The sequence below is a fragment of the Chrysemys picta genome, chromosome 4 (genome assembly GCF_011386835.1).
Source record: "Chrysemys picta bellii isolate R12L10 chromosome 4, ASM1138683v2, whole genome shotgun sequence".
Lineage (NCBI taxonomy): Eukaryota > Metazoa > Chordata > Testudines > Emydidae > Chrysemys > Chrysemys picta.
Window position 1 is genome coordinate 112,194,061 of NC_088794.1, and position 18,978 is coordinate 112,213,038.

Here is an 18,978-nt window from a genome sequence, read left to right on the forward strand (position 1 = left end):
AGCACCGATCCTGTGGTGACAGCAGTGTAAACATATCCTCAAGGCCTTGATCCTGTGAGGTGTTGAGCACCTCCACTCCCATTAAAGTTAATGGAAGTTGAGAGGCTTAGCCTCCCTTGGGAGGCACTCAGCACCTTGCAGGATCAGGTGCAGCACTTGAGAAGAGCACACTGAAAAAAATGCATTTGCTTTGAGGCCCTGATAATCAATATATTAATGTAAAAATAACCTAAAGTACACCAGCACACACAGAACATTCTGGTGGCTGGGGACAATAAGCCTCACAACCTATGGTTTATTTGAGGAATTTTTTCTGTAAAAAAAAAAAAATGGTTGGCAGCTATAAAGGCAATTGTGCAAATCAGTTTACACAAGAAATTGAGCCAATACATGAGAGACTGAGCTCACAATGTGTTGAAGAGATGTATTGTAAAAATATTCCTTCAACAATCAGGAAAATGAACCATAATTTTCACTAAAACTTTCTACAAATGTTGAATGTTTGCCCCACAATTTCCCATAAGCCACATATAGCACAATATAACCCACTTGCTTATTAGCTTCTAGGAGGTCTAAAATCTTCAGTCTGGATAGAGTTCATTGCTTAGTATTCAAAATACTAGTCCAACTATCAAAACTTAGTTAATTATTAAGCCTATGTGTTTAATCAGGATACCTGACTCTGCAAATTGTGAAATCTAGTGCTCTTCTGCTTAAGCAGATTCTGCAGCCGGAAGGAAAATGGATCTTATTTTCAACATTTGGTTAGGTTAAGTACAATAATATTGGATATTTCTGCTGACTGAATACCAATCCGACTTGCGCAGTTTTGCCAAATTCTAGATTTACGTTTTGCTTTTCTAGTATGGCGAAGTTTTTGGATCACAGAGTTTTGCTGTTAGTAATTTCATTTTTAACAAGTCTGCAGAGTACAAAGCTAATGTCAGAGTGGAAAAAGTGTGGTGATCAGGAATGTGAAAGTAAGTTAAAAGTTTTTTTGTTTTTAATGAGTCTGGTAAATCCATATGCAGTCATTTCAAATCACAATGTAGAAGCCCACAATAAAAATGTGAAAGAAAATTTGGGAAGTGTAAATGCTTTAATGTACTGTTGTCAAAGTATTAGGCTTATGAAAGATACCCCTATATATTTTCAATAAAGGAAAAATATTCCTGGAAAACCCTCTTGTGGGATTGTGTTGTGGAAATATGCAAAAGAGCAAAGTTCAGTAGAAATACTTCTTGTTACCAGTACATTAGAAACTTGGAGCTAACACCTTATAGTTTTTCATGAGTTTCCTCAAAATAGTCTATGTTAAGAAGCATCTAATTTATTTTTTTAATGATTCTTCTCTGTATACTGTAATACTTTTAAAAAAATTCTAAACTGATATATCTGTAAATGTAAAATTAATATAAAAATGTTTACAGAACACATATTCTGGTTTAGCAAAATGTTCTTTTTTTTCCATTATAAGTTCTTCTTGTGAAAGATACTGCTCATTTGCCCTTTATTTATTTTTCCTGCTATGGTGTGAATTAAGGGCAGAAACTAGTTAAAGAATAGGACAGAAAAGCCCTATATAATTTGGGTGAATTGTCTGCATAAATAGCTGTCCAGGCTTGCTGCAGAATCAGAAATGGCAGTGATACAAAATGGATACTTTGTGGAAAAGCCACCTCTCTGATTACCACTGTGAAACCTGTTTGTCACTTATACTTGGAGCCAATTTTTCAGCTGCCTCCTTTGATTTTGCACTTACAAATTTTTGCCCTTTCAAAATTGAGAGCCTATCCACCTTGCAAGCTGACATTTGCACACAGAGTTCCCAATCCTGCAAGTTGCTCTATGCAGATGGATCCTTGCACCCATGTGGAGCCCCACTGACTTCAGGGAGCTCCATGCAGGCTCAGGTGTCTGCTTCTCTGGAGCAGTTTATGGGAGGGATGGGGACTCAAATTGAGTACAGTATTTAAAAAGTTATTGAAAAGGAAATTGAAATGAAAGCCAGCCACCTACACTTTAAATTTCCTGCTTTTGGCAACATGTCTATTCCTTCATGCTTATATTGTTTAAACTTAGCTTGTTTGTCTTTAATATTACGTTCAAAAGACATGACTGAAATAGTTGAAAAATAAGTCAATGAAAATGTGCAATATTTAAAAGTCAAATAATCAAAATACTTGGAAAATGTTGTGTTTGGATCTTGGAGGTGTGTAACACCTTACCCTGCAGCTGCTCCACGTGTATAACTCCTATTGAAGGCACTGGAAGTTTTGTGTGTGCCAATACTGAAAATGGTCTGCACATCTAGGACTGGAATTTGTTCTCACTGATGTCAATAGGATTTTTGCCATTGACTTAAATGAGAGCAGGATAGGGCCTCCAATGTATATTTCATTTTTTAGTAGCTTTCTACTTTAGAATTTAAACAGTGATATTATCATAAAACATATTTTATTCATATATAAACAATGTTTACTGTTTCTTCATATACATCGCATCTACTTTTTCAGAGTGATGAGTGATTTAAGAAAAGTAGTTATTATAGTTGCTTTTTGCTCCCTTTTTACATATATTCAGCTGCAATGATCAGAGTCCAAGGCACTAAAGACTACGTAGGGCCTGACTGCCGATATCTGAAATTCAAAATGGGGGAAGAGATAATCGTGTACTCCAAACTTTCAAGAAAAAGGGAAGATTTGTGGGCAGGAAGTGTAAGTATTTCAGTCTGCAATAATTTCACTATGAGCAAGCCAAGTAAAACAATAATCCAGGGGTGGTCAAGCATAAAACAATCTTCAGAAATCTGAGTGCCACGCCTGGACAGGCACGCCTTGGAGGTCTGAAGCTCTGAGCCCTTCTTCCCTGCTGGAGAAGAAACCAGAGACAACGTGCGGGGGGGAGGGGGGGGCAAACATGCGATGTCATGTACCCCCCAAAGCTTTTTGCCAGGGTTTGCTGGCCCTGTTCGGTCACACGGTGTCACCAGACCCCCTCCCTGCACTGCAGCTGCTGGAGCCAGCAAGTTGAGAGCTGCAGCTATGGGGCGAGGCAGCTTCAAACAGGTGGGAGCTGAAGGGAGAGCCACTGCTTTTGCTGCTGCCTCTCTCCACACAAAGCTAACACATAGGAGCTGCAGGGAGGGACTGGTGAGGGTAAGAGGGGAGGCACGCTGGAGGGCGGGGGGTGACTCAAGCTGTTGGGGGGGCCAAACCTTTAAATTGTGCTCCCCACTCTCAGCAGGCACCAGTCGTCTTTGGCAGAAGCCTCTAGCCCCACCACCCCACTGCAGGGCAGAAGCCCTGAACTCCCCACCCACTCTTGTAGGCAGAAAATGGGGGGGCATAGAGGGCTTCATGAGCTGCACGTTAACTGTAAAAGCTGCACATGTGGCTCACAAGCCATGGTTTGGCCACCCCTGTAATAATACATTTGCACATCTATAATACCTGTCATCTGAGGATCTTACAACACTTGATGAACATTAGCCAATTAAGGCTCACGGCATCTTTGTGAGGTAGGTAGTTACAATTTCCATTTTCCCCAGATAGGGAAAGTTAACCATAGATTTGGCCAAGATCCCACTGGGAGTGGTAGAGCTGAGACTGCAATCCTGGTCTTCAGTCTCACAGTAATTATGCTATAGTCACTACCATATCATCTGTCTTTTAACTACATTGCTTACTTAGAACAATTCAAGTCTATTGGGTCAAGCATTCACAGACTAATTAGAATGAAGGTAAGGAGTGGTTAAAACTATCTAATCAAAAATCCAATTTTGGTGTCTGATCCTGCAATCTTTGTTAAAACAAAACTCCCAAAGAAGAAATTGGGAATTTTTCTTGAGCACCTTCAATAGAATGGTCAAATGGTTAAGACAGAGGTGGACTTAAGATACAATGGACATGTGTTTGCATATAGTTCAAACCCTGTAGGTGCTCAAATACCAGGTGATGGTTACAATAGAAGACCTGATAGCTCTACAAAAAATAAAGTTAACCAACGCAGTGAAATTTTATGCATTTTGAAAATTTGAACGTGTCATAAACTATATATTTACCTAGTAGGGCAGAATAATTTCAAAAGCAGCACAGGTGATCATTGCCTGTAGTCTTTGATAATATAAAAATGTAATGCTTTTCTTTCAGTTAGGAGTTTGGTAGCTCAGATTACTAGATAACCCTGTATCTCCTGTTGACGTGGATCATAACAATTTCTCATCTAGTTCCCTGGCACATCTACAGAGAGAAATAATTTAGGGCTGGTAGTAGGTACCCAGTGTATACATTACATTTGTGAACATAAAATACATGGAGGAGTATGGTTCTCATTTGCTATGAGGGAATGAATTTGGTTTGACTTAAGTCACTGGGAGCTTTGCCACTGATTTCAGTGGGAGTGGGATCAAATCATTAGTGCATATAACAACACCCGAATTGAAGCTGTGTCCAGGTTACTGTTTTGATACTGAACCAACACATGTTCACAATAGTAATGTGCAAGTGTATACTGTAAAAAATAGCATGGGGTATATAGTGTCATACGCTTCAAGAAGTAATGGAGAAAAAATTTTTTGTGAAGGAGAAGGGGTTCCATTGACCAAAATGGGTATCAATATCAACTTTAGAGGGCTCTTCTAATCTAAGTATTTGTTTGATCATAAGTTCTTAACATGCAAAGATACACACACCATCTGTATATATAACAAAATGCTAAATACTCTCCTTCCATTTTTATTTTTATAGAAAGGGAAGGATTTTGGATATTTCCCAAAGAATGCCGTTCAAATTGAAGATGTTTTTATTACAGAAGAAGTAGAAGTGCCAACTAAGGTAAACTAATATCACCAATCTTCCCTGTATACTGATGAACAGCTGAAATTCTGTTCTCCAGGTGATATATGGGTAGAAACTCAGGTGTCATTGCCAGTCTTTTTTGGGGTCATTCAGTATGTGTTTTTCTTGTTATTTTACCATTTGTTTGTGTATAATGCTCAGACACAGAACTCTATTAAGAAGTTTAGATCCACACATTATACCAACTAAGCCAAATAGAGCCATGAGGAATATCCAGATTACCTACATTTCCTCATACAAGGCTATACACACATACTATTGTACATAAGCAAAAAAGTAGATAAAACGGGTATATTATTTTATTACAAAATACTTTAAAACATTCATGCACATAATAAAAAGGTGAATATTATTCTTTTAGGAAACTGATTTCCTTTGTCTTGATGGAGGTGAATACCTTTTGGAAAATAAAGATAGTGTATTGCATGATCATAATGAAGAAAGTGAATATCCATTACCTTACACAGAGCCAGAATCAAAGATGCCCGAAGGTGAGCTCCAAAAACAGACAAGTATTTCCTTCCATCGGGAACATGGAATTGAGTCAGTTCCTGAAAGTGATGAATTAGACAGAAAATTCAAAGATCCTCACACTCAAAAGGAGACTGAGGGCAATAAATTGTTTAGAAAGAACAAAAATGGAAAAGATGATGCTGTCCTGCAAGAAGCTGAAAGCAGTCACCCATTGAAACCAGCTCCAATACAATCTACATGGACTGTTTCTGGCGTTGTAGGATGGCTTGGCCTAGGAAGTAAACAAGATGAGGAAGCTTTTGAAACAGTTACCGAATCTCTAGAAGAAAATACATTCAGAAGCAGAAAAATAGCAATAACTGATGAAAGTGACATGAAAGAACTAAATGATGAGGATAAACCAGATCCTTCTGGCTGGTTTCAGAGTAGACTGACAGATTTACTACGTTTTGGTAGAGAGAATTCAGGCCTTGGTTTGCTGTCCAAAGAAAATAATCCACAAATCCATGATAGTTCTAGTAATGCTGAACATTCTGAGTTTGAACAAAGAAATGCAGCTGCGGAAACATCAACAGAAGAAAAGCAAAAGAGTGACAATGAGGTATCCAAATCAAGCTGGTTTAATTTGGGTTTAAGTGATGTTTTAACATTTGGGCATGCTAAGAAAGAGAACACTATAACAAAAGAGGAGCAAAGCAGAGAAATGAAGGTTGCAACAGATAAGAATGAAGAAATTCAGACTTCGAGCCCACAAGAAACTGAATCTCAGATGGACAGAGAACTGAAAAAGGCAACAGCCGAAGTAATGATAAGTGAAGAACAAAATAACAAGAAAAATAATGTACAAGAAATATTAGATTCTGACAATAAAACACCAACTTCTGGGGAGCCATCAGTAAATGAAGATAATCCTCTCAATTTAAAGAGCATCAAAAATGCAGAAGAGTCATCTTTTACTACAGATGTTGCTGACAAAGACAAACTAATTGAACCTTACAGTTTAGAACAAGACCCAGTATCAGAAACTCAAGTTATGGAAAACACTGAAGTTAAAGAGATAACTCAGGAGTCAGAAAGCATAAATGGCCAGTCAGGTTGGTATGAAAATATATATAGTAACTTCATTACTTTTAATAGGGACACATCAGATAATCAACAGGGTCAGAAATCTGTGGTTGCTCATGGCACACAGGAATCAGTTACATCCCAGCTTCACTCTTTTCCCAGCTCACCTCAGAGCTTAGACTCCACTATTGCTAAAAATTCAGAAGAAGAAAAGCATGACACGTTTGAAGAATCTCGATCTTTCCTCTCACTTAGTCATTTTACAAACATACTGCACTTTCACAGTTTAACAACCAAAGTAAAGGAATCTGTGCAAAGTGCACAGGAGGATTTGAACTTTAGTGAAGAACTCTCCCAATTTGAAAATAATGATGAAATATTACAAGGAAGTAAAGAAACTGCAGTGAAATTACAAGCAAATCAGAGGGTTAGTGAGAATGTGCAAGAGACGGGAGATGTAGCAATGTCCCAAGAAAGTGTTCTGTTGTCCCCATTAGCAGTGCAAAGTAATGAACAAAGTAGTGAAAAAACTATACAAGATACCGGATTAGTAAAAGATAACAATACTTCACCCCTTTTATCTGTAGAATCCCAATTAGAACCTAAAATCTCCCCAGGTCAACATTCACAAATATCTAGATATTCAAACCCCGAGGAACCCATTTCTGATGGTAGTGAAAGACAGGAATTTTCTAATATAAAAGATAACAGTGATGTCCCTATCTCCAAAGACCAGCAGCACGTATCTTTAGATTTAAAGTTAGAAAATACTATAGATTCACCAGTACAACATGAATATTTAAGTGAAGATTTTTATTCTAGTGAACAGCGTGTGTTATCAAAAGAGGAACCAATTGAACATAAAGAGGACAGAACAGATAAGAATGAAGAAATGCATGGTTTAAACCTACAGGAAACTGAAACTTACATAGAGAGGAAATCAAAAAGAGAAATAGCTGAAATGATGCAAGATGAAGGACAAAATAATCTGAAAACAAATAAACAAGAATCAGTAGATTCAGAATATGACACACCAAGTTCTGGGGAGTTGCCAGCAAATTTAGATAGTCTTCTGAACTTCAAGAAAAACCTAAATGAAGCTGAGTCACCTCTTACTCAAGGAATATCAGACAAAACCAAACTAACTGAGCTTTATAGTACAGAACAAAATTCAGCAGCAGAAAGTCAAATAATAGAAAATACTGAAGTAAAAGAGATAACAGAGGAATCAGAGAGCAAAAATGACCAGGCAGGTTGGTATGAATATATCTCTGGCAACATAGATTTTAATATGGACATATCAGATGATCAAAAGGAGCAGGAATCTATAGTTTCTCAAGACACTCAGGAATCAGTTGTATCCCAGCTTTTATCTTCTTCAAGTTTATCTCAGGACTTAGACATAACTGATAATTCTGAGAAAGACAAGCAAAACCAGTTTGAAGAACCACAGTCTGTCTTTTCTTTTAGTCGTTATAAAAACATACTGAGCTTCCAATGTTTTGCAACCAAAGATGAGCATTCTCTGCAAAGGCTACCAGAGACTCTGAGCTTCGATGATGAAAATGGCCAGACTACAGATGGCAAAGAAATTGAACTGAAAGGCCAAACAAATCAGAAGATTAATGAACAAGTACTAGAGAAGAGTGATGTAGACATTTCCAAAGAAAGTGTTCTATTTTCTCCATTGACAGTGCAAAATATTGAACAAGATAGTGAAAACACAATGAAAGATACTAAACTGGTAAAAGATAGCTCACTTCTTTCATTTACAGAATCCCAGTTAGAACACAGAGTAGACCCTTTATTTACATATCCAAAATGCAAGGAACACAATTCTAAAAGTAATGAAAGAGAGGAATTTTCTAATATAAAAGAGAAAAGTGAAGGTTCTATTTTAGAAGATGAGCAGCAGGTATCTTTAGAATCAAAATTAAATATAAAAGATTTACCAGGACAACATGGATACTTTTGTGAAGATTCTTATTCTAGTCAACAAAATATTAATAAAAAGGGAGAAAGGCAGGGTTACTTAGCTGAAAATTTTTCAGAGGATAATGGTCATGAACTTGGCATTGATCACAGTGCTGACACAAAGAAAGTTCAAGTTTCAGACCAGTTATCTTCTCTGGAATTTGATGAATCACTATCAAAACACCATGGAAATAATGAAGTACAGGGACAACATATTACTTTGGATTCTGAAGAAGAAAGAGAACTCACTGATGTGGAATATACTGAAAATTCTTCTGACAAAGGTTTGCATGATGTCTCTCAAGATTCCATAAAAGATAATTTTTCCAACTCAAATGTTGATGATGTTGTGTTAGACAAAATTGTAGTGAATAGCAAAGACATAAATAATTTTTCCCAAGACAGAATAAAACAGCCAGAGAATTTTTCACAACATATTTCAAAGTGTGGTGAAGATAACCTAGAACACAGTGAGCAAATGATAAAAAATTATGAGCCAAATAAACCCCAAAATGAAAAGAGAGCAAATATTTTGGCTAACCAAGAATCATCTTCAGTAGATACGTCTGAGGAAATAATACAAAGTGAGAATATAATTCTTGAGCAAGACAGTCACACATTAAATTATTTACTGGATGGTTTGCAAAACAAAGGCAATGAAGTTCCACAATCTTCTGTGCCATTTCCACAGGAGCAAATAGATGAAGACTACAATAAAAGAGAACATATTTCAAATCCATCTGAACATCATTCTGATAATACTAGAATTAGTGATGATTCATTAACAGTGAATGTTCTTGGGGAACAAGTCCTAAAAGAACAGATTATAGCACCTGATGCTAGTGCTGATACTTTTTCTGAAGAGGAGCTGCAATCTCAACAAATTTCCATGAATATACCACGCCATAAGAAAGAGCCAATAGATATAGAACTGGATGATTCATCTTCCCAACATGAGCCTCTGATATCAGAACATGGGACTGAGGATAATACTAATTCAGATCCTGGAAAGAACTGTAAAAATCAGATGCTACGTAATAAAAGAAAAGAGTCTTCCATATCATCAGATTTAGAAGTGCCTGAGCCCAGCAGTTCAAGTCATCATGAAGATACGGAAAGCATAAATACAGAAAATGAATCTGAATATCAGAAAATATCATCATATCCTCATTCAAATGACAATGTAAAACCAAAGCTACAGGACGTAGCAGAATCACAGAAAATGTCTGAAGAAAGTTTAGTTACAACAAAAACAACTGCAGAATCCAATCATATCCTACTTACTGAACACGAACATTTATTCCAAGAACAATCTAGTGTAGTTGAAAACTCTGAAAAAAGAAAGCTAGCATTACATTTAGAATCTTTTGAGTCTACTGAATTGCAAATCCAGGCACCTCTTAAAAATCGTGGTGGCTGTAATCCTAACAAGCCTTTGTCACATATTCCCCATTATCATGATTCAGCACACAACAACATAGAACGTGTACCTTCGCAAAGTGAGCAGGGCTTGGATACACTCCATTTAAATGCTGTGAAACATAGAGATCTGAATGGTAAAAGACACATTGACAGGGAAGATGCTCTTCCAACTGAAAACATAAATCATATAGAAAAATTAACTTTGTCTGAAAAAGCAAGAGATAGTAAGGAAAAAAGCAAAAAAGATACTGATGATCAGAAAAAAACAGACTCCCAAAATATAAATAATAAAAATGGTGTCATGACAGAGGGGGTGGTGACTAGTATTTTTACAAAAACTTCACAGTTTCTTGGAAGTTTGTTTAGTAAAAATAATAATGGAGACCTAAGAAAAAATTCTGAACACAAAATTCCTGTCCTAGACCCAAATGAAAACAGGGAAGATATTAGGATAAACCAGATAAAGGTAGAATTTAATAATGTGCAAAGGAGAGAGGCTGAGTTAAAGGAAAATGAATCTGAACAAGAGAAAGACACAGTTCAGACTGCAGAAGCTACAAATAATTTAAACATAGATAATTTTAAAATGCTAAAAAATAGATCTGAGGAAGGACAACTTGGCATTCAGGAAAAAAAGATTACATCAGAAACAGGAACAAACAACAAGGAAACTGATAAAACCATAATCTGGGAGACAGAGTCTATGTCCCAGAAAACAAGGAAAGAAGGCCAAAGAGTAATTGAAAGGAACACAGATATATCCAAACCATTCATTGCATACCAACTGCTTTATTCAAAATTGTCTCAGGAAGTGAAGCAACCTTTAAAGAGTCTATGTGAAAAAAACAAACTCTTGGTGCTAGAACAACAGTTTAAAAAAGTTCAGCATGATATCACTACTTTTACATGTGAAGACAGTTTCATGCAGAAGAAACAAGTGACTGCCTCTGTGGAAGAGGAACATAATTTGGACATTGGCTATGAGAAATGTATAAAGGAGAAAATGAATTTTCTTCCAGAGCTACAAGATCTTCTATCAGCCATCAGAACAAAGTGTGAAGACCAAAATGCAGAATCAGGTACTGGACTACTGATTTACTAATTAAAGGTGATAAAACAAGAACAATACTTGCTTTGTGTGAGAAAAATGTAAGACAGGTGTGACACTGTCCACTTTAGTGGTTTAAAATCAACACTAGTGAATTTAGCTAGTAGCTGTTAATTGGTGATTATAGTGTAGCTATTTAACACTTTCTTTGAGGAATATGTAACTCCCTTATGCCACACTACTTATAGGTTATAGACACCATTATGTAATATAAAATATATGGACATGGGTAAAGTACTTGTAAGAATCAATGATAAAGCCAGTAGAAAACCACCTAAAATTGTTAAGCGATAGAGTTCACAATTATTCCAGAGATAGTTCCTCTTCCTTAGGTTCTCTGGCCTGATCCAAAGCTCATTGAAATCAATGAGAGTCTTTCCATTTACTTCAGTGGACATTAGACCGGGCTATCTGTTAGCCTGTTATTTTACTCTGGTGAGTAAGTCCATTGATTTCAAAAGTCAGACTTAAGACTATCTTACCATGATTCTTTTTTATAATCAATCCCATTGTAATCAAACTCTTGATGCCACTGCATATTTTGGTTCCAGTATTCATTGATGGCATCATAAAGTATCAAAGTGTATCATATTTGTGTGACTAGTGTCACCATCATTTAAATTATCATTCTCACAATGTAAGTAAAATAGGAATGTAGTTGGTAAATGTAGTTTTTCTAATGGGAAAAATGTATCCCTGGTATAAATCTACTGAAGCCAGTGAAGTTATACCAGAAATGAATTTGGCTCAAAGGATTAAATATTCTAAATCCTCTAAAATTATGCCCACAGTTTAACACCTACAATATTTCTCAGTCAACAGTGCATACAAACTGGGTAGTTAAAGATATATAACTACATATATACATACAAATCTGAAGTTTTGGGTTGCATAAAAACCTAGGCATAACATGGACATAGGCATGTGCAGTTTCAGTAGCCAAACTGAGGCTTTGAAAATATGGCCCAGTTAGGGTATTTTCTAATAAATAATTTTTTTGCATGAACAGACTTAATTTTAATTAATTGTAACCCTTTTTCTCTAACAAATTGCTAATTCTTTTTAGCTCACTAAATGTAACTAATTGTGACTGTATTGTATTTTTATATAGTAACTGTACTTCCAGAACTGCCATGAAAAATTAATTAATGCTTATTTCCTTTTTGTGGCTGGAAACAATTTGTTTTCTGAAGCCTTCTGCTTGTTTAGTCCAAATCACTGAGCTAATTGAAGAAATCAAAACTTAGGATGGCACAGATAACTCCAGTCGTTTTTGCTCTGTCATCATATATCTGTATATATGCAGAGTGGTGACATACAATAACTTCATAGCTGCTGCACAAGATTATGAAATTTTCCACAAAATTGAGTTAATCTCATATAGTAGCGTTTTTTGTTAATTATATGAGCTCTTGTAATACTCTTCTATATGTGCAGCTGCTGTGTGCTTCCATTCATTACTCACTGACAAACATGTCTATGTTTGTTCTTTGTGCATATAACATTTGCAAGGAAATTTGTTAGTTTATGGAAAGCTGATCATCTTTAGTCCTGTATGAATTATTTTTTTCCTGGCTATTACACTCTCTTACTTGAGTTTTCCTCTCACATATCTGAACATGATTTCATAAAGAGACCTGGCAACCTTGGAAGTGTACTCCAATCAGTACTGATCAAAGACAAAACATAATTTTTTCTAAACAATGAACTATATTCTGGTCTTAATTACATCTGGGCAACACAAATTCTTCTTTGAGTGCTTGCTCATGTTGAATCCATTCTAGGTGTGTGCGTGCCCACATGCATGGTTGTTGGAGATTTTTGCCTTAGCGGTATCAGTAGGGTCGGAAATGGAACCCCCATGAGTGCCGCCCTCATGTGCCGGTATATCAGGCGCCACCAACCCTATGCCCTCTCAATTCCTTCTTACCGCTCGTGGTGGTTAGTCGGAGCATCTTCCCAGTTTTTTTGTCTACTGACTTTGGGCCTTAGTTTTGTTTATAGTGTTAGTGTTAAGTAGTTGTTAAGTGTGGTTACTAGTTAGCAGTTAGGGTCCCAACAGGGACTTTGCCCCAGGCAGGGCATGCCCTGGTCTTCTGGGGTTTAAGCCCTGCACGGACTGCAAAAGGCCTATACCTGTAAGTGATCCCTATAGCAGCTGCCTCAAGTTCTTAGGGGAGTCACATGTTAGAGCAGGGGTGGGCAAACTTTTAGGCCTGAGGGCCACATCTGGGTATGGAAATTGTATGGCGGGCCATGAATGCTCACAAAATTAACAATTCAGAGGTATTCAAATAAACTCTATTTAATAAAGATATATTTTAGTGGAAATAAACATAAAACCTCAAGGGTAGGGCCATAGGAGACCAGGAGGGTCTGGGCTGTGGTGACTGGCTGATGAGGAATGAGGCGAGTCTCTTGGAGGAGCGGTGCCTCATGGATTGGTTGATGAAGGATCTCCTAATTGGCCTCGATTAGGGGCGATATCCTGCGAAGCTGCTGGCCTTGATCATTGGCTAGTTTGGGCGGACACTGGTGCAAGGAGGCTAGCACTTCGGGGATTGGGTGTGCCGCCACATAGAGGTGGGGTTCCGATCCCAGAAACAGCGCAGTGAAGTCTGGGTAAGCAGTGCCAATCGTGCCTGTGCAGAGTGGCTCTGCGTACAGGAAGATGGTGCTCATCAAGGAATTGTGAATCGGGGCTGGGGAGCAGCAGGCGGGCAGAGTGGGGCAAGTCCCCCACCCTGCTCCCCGGAGGGAGCTTGAGGGCTAGATTAAAAGGTCTGATGGGCTGGACGTGGCCCGCGGGCCATAGTTTGCCTCCTACATTAGATACAAGTGCCGAATTTGTAAGAACTTCCGACCCTGCATGCAAAAGGAGCGGGATATTCAGCTATGGGCTCTCCTCATAGAGTCCACCCTGCGTCCAGCCTCCGTGCAGCCCCGCTAGGACTCGCCAAGTACGTCGGCCTTGGTGCACAGTGCGGCCCCGGCACCGGGCTCTGCCCGGCCCCATTCCCCATCACTGGTGCCCAAAAAGAAGACTAAAAAGCACGAGGGCAAGCCAGCCGCTAAGACCCCTCAGGGAGCAGTGGAGTGTTGCTGATCCCCCAAGACAAAGCAGCGCTCTCCACCTCCAGCTGCAGGTCGCTGGAGTTGCAGACCAGACACTCTGAGTCTCATCCTTGGTCACTGGATCGCCTAGAGTAAGAAGCCGGTCTCCGTTCTACCAACACCGTTCGACCTCTTGCCAATCGTCCTGTAGGTGCAGGTCCTGGTAGCCTGCATCATGGGAGTGTTCCCTGTCGCATCTCCAGTCCCTCTGGCACCAGCACCAGTCCCCTTGTTACCAGCACCGATCACCTCGTTCTGGGCAGTGGTCTCCAGTGGTGACAGTCAGAAAGCAGACCCAGGCATCGACGGCCCCATTGTGGTCACCGGAAGGGGATTCCTCCAGCATGGAAGCCCAGTTCAGCCCCTCGCCTAGACTGCACCAGCATGAATGGGCACCCGAGGCTGTGTTGACGTTGACAGCGCCAACTTTGCAGCATGGCCAGTGGCTGGTGCAGTGGCCTTATTGGGGTGCATGGGGAATGCTGGTTGTGGCGATGCCCCCTTCTCACCGCTCATCAGTCGCCGCCTTGGAGCAACAGCTGGCGGCACTGATGGCACCAGGCTCGGTGCACGAGGCACACTCGGTGCTCGAGGCAGAAGGAATAGTGCCCACTCCTAAGCCTCCCTTCCCTGTGGGGGAAGATGCCCTGGAACTTCCCCTTGTGGTGCAATCATCGTCCTCATCCCCGGATGAGACAGTTGCTGGACCCTCGAGGGCCAGCCCGATGGACGATTTAAAGGAACACCAGGCCTTGTTGCATTGGGTGGCCGAGAGCTTGGGCCTGGAAGTGGAGGAAATGGCTGAGCAGGTGGACATCTTGTTTAATGTCCTGTCTGCCTCTACCTCAACCCATGTTAGACTACCCATGCATGACGGTGTCCTTAAGATTGCCAAGGGTCTCTGGCAAACTCCTTCCTCCATTCCTCCCACCTCAGAGAGGGACAAAAAGAAGTATTTTGTCCCGGCCAAGGAGTTTGAGTCTGATATACTGGCGCATGAACGTGGCACTCAAGGGGGCGCCACTGCCGACCCTACGGATACCGCTAAGGCAAAAATCTACAACAATTGTGCATGTGGATGTGCACACACCTAGAATGGAATGGACATGAGCAACACATCTTGAAGAACAACAGTTATGAAAGGTAGGTAACCATATTTTTTGCCTGCAGTTACATCCACGCAACTCCATTCTGAGACCAGAATTTGGCCCAATATATTTTAGAATATAGATTTACAGTGATATAATACACATTATGTAAACAGAATCCTGTCCTAAAAGTATTCTTATATTCCTGCCAGGTCACTTATTATATTGTCTTGTCACATGGTGACATCAGAAGAGTAACCCTTTAAATCAGTTGTCCATTTGTTTAGGGGTTTGGTTTTGGGTTTTTTTGGGGGGAGGGGGATTCCTTTTTTGGCAGTTGCCAGTGAGAGTCTGACTTTGAAAATGACTTTGAAAATGAGGAGGAATTCAGAAACCAAATCAGTGACATAGTGGGAAATAATCTTACAAAATTTCACATGAAAATTTCAATAAAATATTCTTGATGAGAAGGCTGAAAATAAACATGATTCCACTTCACAATTGTTTGCAGATATATCTGATGAGAGAAAATTATCAGACAAAGCTCCAAAAGAAGATCATCACAGGCATACAGTTTTGTATAAAGAACGTAACAGTGGCCAACATTCAAAAGCAATAACAATTGCTCCAGTGAATGCTCAGAAGAAAATGTACAATTCAGCGAAAAATGTTCAGTTAGATGCTAAAAAACCTTTATCACAGATCTTTTTCCTGATTCAAAACTACATTCCCAATAATGGTAAGTGTGAAGTTGTTTGAGCTGAAAAAAAGATTTAAATCTTAAAAAAGTAAAAATAAAAATGGAGCTATTAACAAGATAACTTGATAATGCAAAACATTTTCTTTCCTTATAAATTAACAGAAGAAAACTGGATATATCAGATTCTCCTGCATTTTGATGGTCTTGACGTTGGTGACCTTGTAAAATCTGTATTTTCAGCAATGGCAACTGTTAGCAAAAAGGTAAGATTTTGTTTCTTTAATGTTTTAACACCATCAGAGGGAAATTGAGCCCGATTCTGCTGTTGGTTACATTCTGCAACTCATCTGGAGTTGGAGCTGGAACTGATAGCAAAATCTGGGTAGGTATCGTCAGTGTGGCCTCTGTTTTTATGTTGAGGAAGCATTTAAGGAGACCAGAATTTTCAAACTTGGCTACAGGGAGACCTGATGCTCAACTGGTGAGGGGAGGGGGCAGGAAATGCCACATTAGCTGCTGTTTTCTTCGGCCCCTTGCTGCTCCCATTGCCTCTGCAAAATCCTTCCTTGTGCATTTAGTACATTCAAATGTGTGTTTATAGAACAGCCAAGAAAACACACTTGTCAAACACACCAGCATCTTTTATCTATTTTTTTAAAGGAAACCCATGGCATGCTTCTGCTCCCATTGAAGTCATTGGCAGAATTCCCTTTGATTTAAATGAAAGCTGGGTTGGGCCTGGAATAAAAAAATAAAATAATAAAAAAGGTACTGCAATCTTTTAGTAGTGATTTTACACATACAGTACCAGAATCAAGAAATTTAAACTTTTGGTTCCCACAGCAACATAACATGGTCCTCTTGTGAACATATTAAATGTACAAAAGTTAGTACAATATATAAAATAATATAAAATGCGAGGCACAGTGGGTGTGGGAACTATAATTTTGTATTTGCTGCAAAATCTACAAATGTAAAATCTCCATCAGCAAGTTGTGTTACCATAGATTTTGTTTTCTTCTTTCAATATATAGATTAAGTCAGCTGTTTTCAAACTGTGGTAGAAGTACAACTGAAAGTGCACTGGCCACAGTTAGATGCTGTACAAGATGATTTTAAAAAATTAGTCTTTATAACCCCTCAGTAAAAGGTGCAGTCAGGCAGAAAAGACAAGCTGGGAAGAGGCAGCTGCAGTGCCACTATGTCCCCATGCAGCTAGACTTGGGAGCTGGCTCAGTCTCTTCCCTGCATAGACACCCTCCTCATCTCCTGTCAGTTGGCATAGGGGACAGGCAGGGAGGCACCCATGACCCAGTACCAGCAGCAGCTCGTGCTGTTTCTCCTCCGGGGAGGGAAGAGGGAAGAGAGGCCAGTGGTGGTTGGGGGGGCACAAAGTGGACATTGGTTGGGGAACATGGAAACCTTGAACGGGGGAGGCATCTTGGAGGGGGACTTAGGGAGCTTGGGAGAGCTGGGGAAATGGGTGCGACAGAGAGGAGCTTGGAGAAGGGTACCATGGGGGCAAGGGGGCAGCAGGTACAGGGAGAGACATGGAGATGTTGGGTCTGATCTTTGGAGAGGGAGGGAATGAGGAATTGGGGGACAGGTTTAGGGGGGCTGGGGAGTGGTGACAAGTCCAAGCAGGGCCGCCCAGAGGATTCAGGGGGCCTGGGGCAAAGCAATTTCGGGGGCCCTTTCCATAAAAAATAGTTGCAATACCATAGAATACTATATTCTCATGGGGGCCTCTGTGGGGGCTGGGGCAAATTGCCCCACTTGCCCCCCCCCCCCCGGGCAGCCCTGAGTCCAAGGGGTCCTTGGAGAGAGAGAAACTGGGGGAACAGTGAGGAAGAGGTGATCTGAGGGCTACAGATACAAGAGGGAATTTGCTTGCGGGGGTTGGTACAAGGTAGACTTTGTGGAGCTGATGAGGGAGGCACTGGGAACAGAGGGATCTTGTGGAGCGAGGGAAGGGCACCGATACAGAGAGGAGTGTTGGGAAGGGAAGATGTGAGGAACCAGTACAGGTTGTGCCTTGAGGTGTGGGGACTGGTACTGGAGGGAACAAATACAAGTGAGGGCCCTTGGGGAGATGGAACATGGGAGAAGCAAAGGGGATTGGGGAAGGGAAGAAAGAAAGTATGTGAGAAACTTGCTGTGGTGGAGATGAAGAGAGAAGAGGAGGAGGGAGAGTAGAGGGGAGACTTGGGGGAAGGAAGGTGTGAGAGTAAGGGAAGGCTGTGAGCTTGGTAAGTGAAGGGATCTGTAGTGCAAGATTCTAAAGATAGCAGGGAAAGTGGGGCAGAAACTGGGTGGGAGCGGCTTGAAAAGGGAAGGTGGGAAGGGGTAGGCAGAGACATGGGGCACTTGGAGAGGGATGTTTGAGAGAAACAAAGCAAAGGGAGTGAAGACAAAGATAACTGAAGGGATGAAAAGGGGATCTGAAGAGGCAGAGGAAAGAGGATGTGGGAATTTGACAGGTAAAGGGAGAATATTATGGATTGAAAGATAAATGGGATAGGGTGGGGCAAAGTAAGGAGGACATCATGGATGTAAATTTCTAAGAAACCTTGGTGGCAGAGGGGTGTTGAGGAAGGCAGAGACATTGGAATTCTTGAGGCACAAATACAAGAAGCATATCTGAAGAGGTTATATGCCAAGAACTTTTGAGGTTCAGATGTGGTATAATCAAGGTCTTAAAGTTTGAGACACACTGGGATTAATTATTACATGCTTATAATTTATCCCCGTATGTTCTGGCAAATACATGAACCTTCAGAGAGAAACATGAATAATTTGTTTTCTTTAAAATTAAGACTTTAATGGCTAATTGGGATATATAGAGTATTCAAGCTTTACAGGCTATGTTAAAATTCAGTTTTTTATTGTTCAGTACAAATAAAATGGCTACTTTAAAATTCCCATGTATATCATTAGGTACCAACAGCTACCTTGTATTGCATTTTTCCTTCCTCTTAGATTTTCACAGTAAAAGTTGCAAATTGCATATGTTGCTGCATACAAAGAATGACTGAGTCAACTTTTATAAAAGCTGGGATTTACAAACATAATTATATTGAAAAAAATTCCAGTGGACTGTAGAAATCAAGTTACAGAAATAATGAAATAAATAAAAGTACAATGCCATGTAGCTAGGATATGGCTTATCAATGT

At 39.8% G+C, this 18,978-nt stretch overlaps 1 protein-coding gene across 28 annotated transcripts in view; it reads left to right on the top strand.

Moving 5' to 3' along the window:
- MIA2 (MIA SH3 domain ER export factor 2) overlaps positions 1-18,978 on the top strand; it is a 60,380-nt gene continuing 41,402 nt past the window's right edge. For 17 of the 28 annotated variants that reach the window (XR_010601082.1, XR_010601084.1, XR_010601083.1 and 14 more), the window contains exons 1-6: positions 1-980; positions 2,584-2,717; positions 4,749-4,835; positions 5,221-10,873; positions 15,616-15,843; positions 15,967-16,067. Coding sequence is in view for 21 of the 28 variants with exons in the window: in XM_042858495.2 (XP_042714429.2) it covers positions 866-980; positions 2,584-2,717; positions 4,749-4,835; positions 5,221-10,873; positions 15,616-15,843; positions 15,967-16,067 (6,318 nt within the window). In the remaining 7 variants the exon portion in view is untranslated. Of the gene's footprint in view, positions 981-2,583; positions 2,718-4,748; positions 4,836-5,220; positions 10,874-15,615; positions 15,844-15,966; positions 16,068-18,978 lie in introns of those variants that run through there. The other 11 variants (XM_042858502.2, XM_065595482.1, XM_065595484.1 and 8 more) reach the window with 7 other exon arrangements.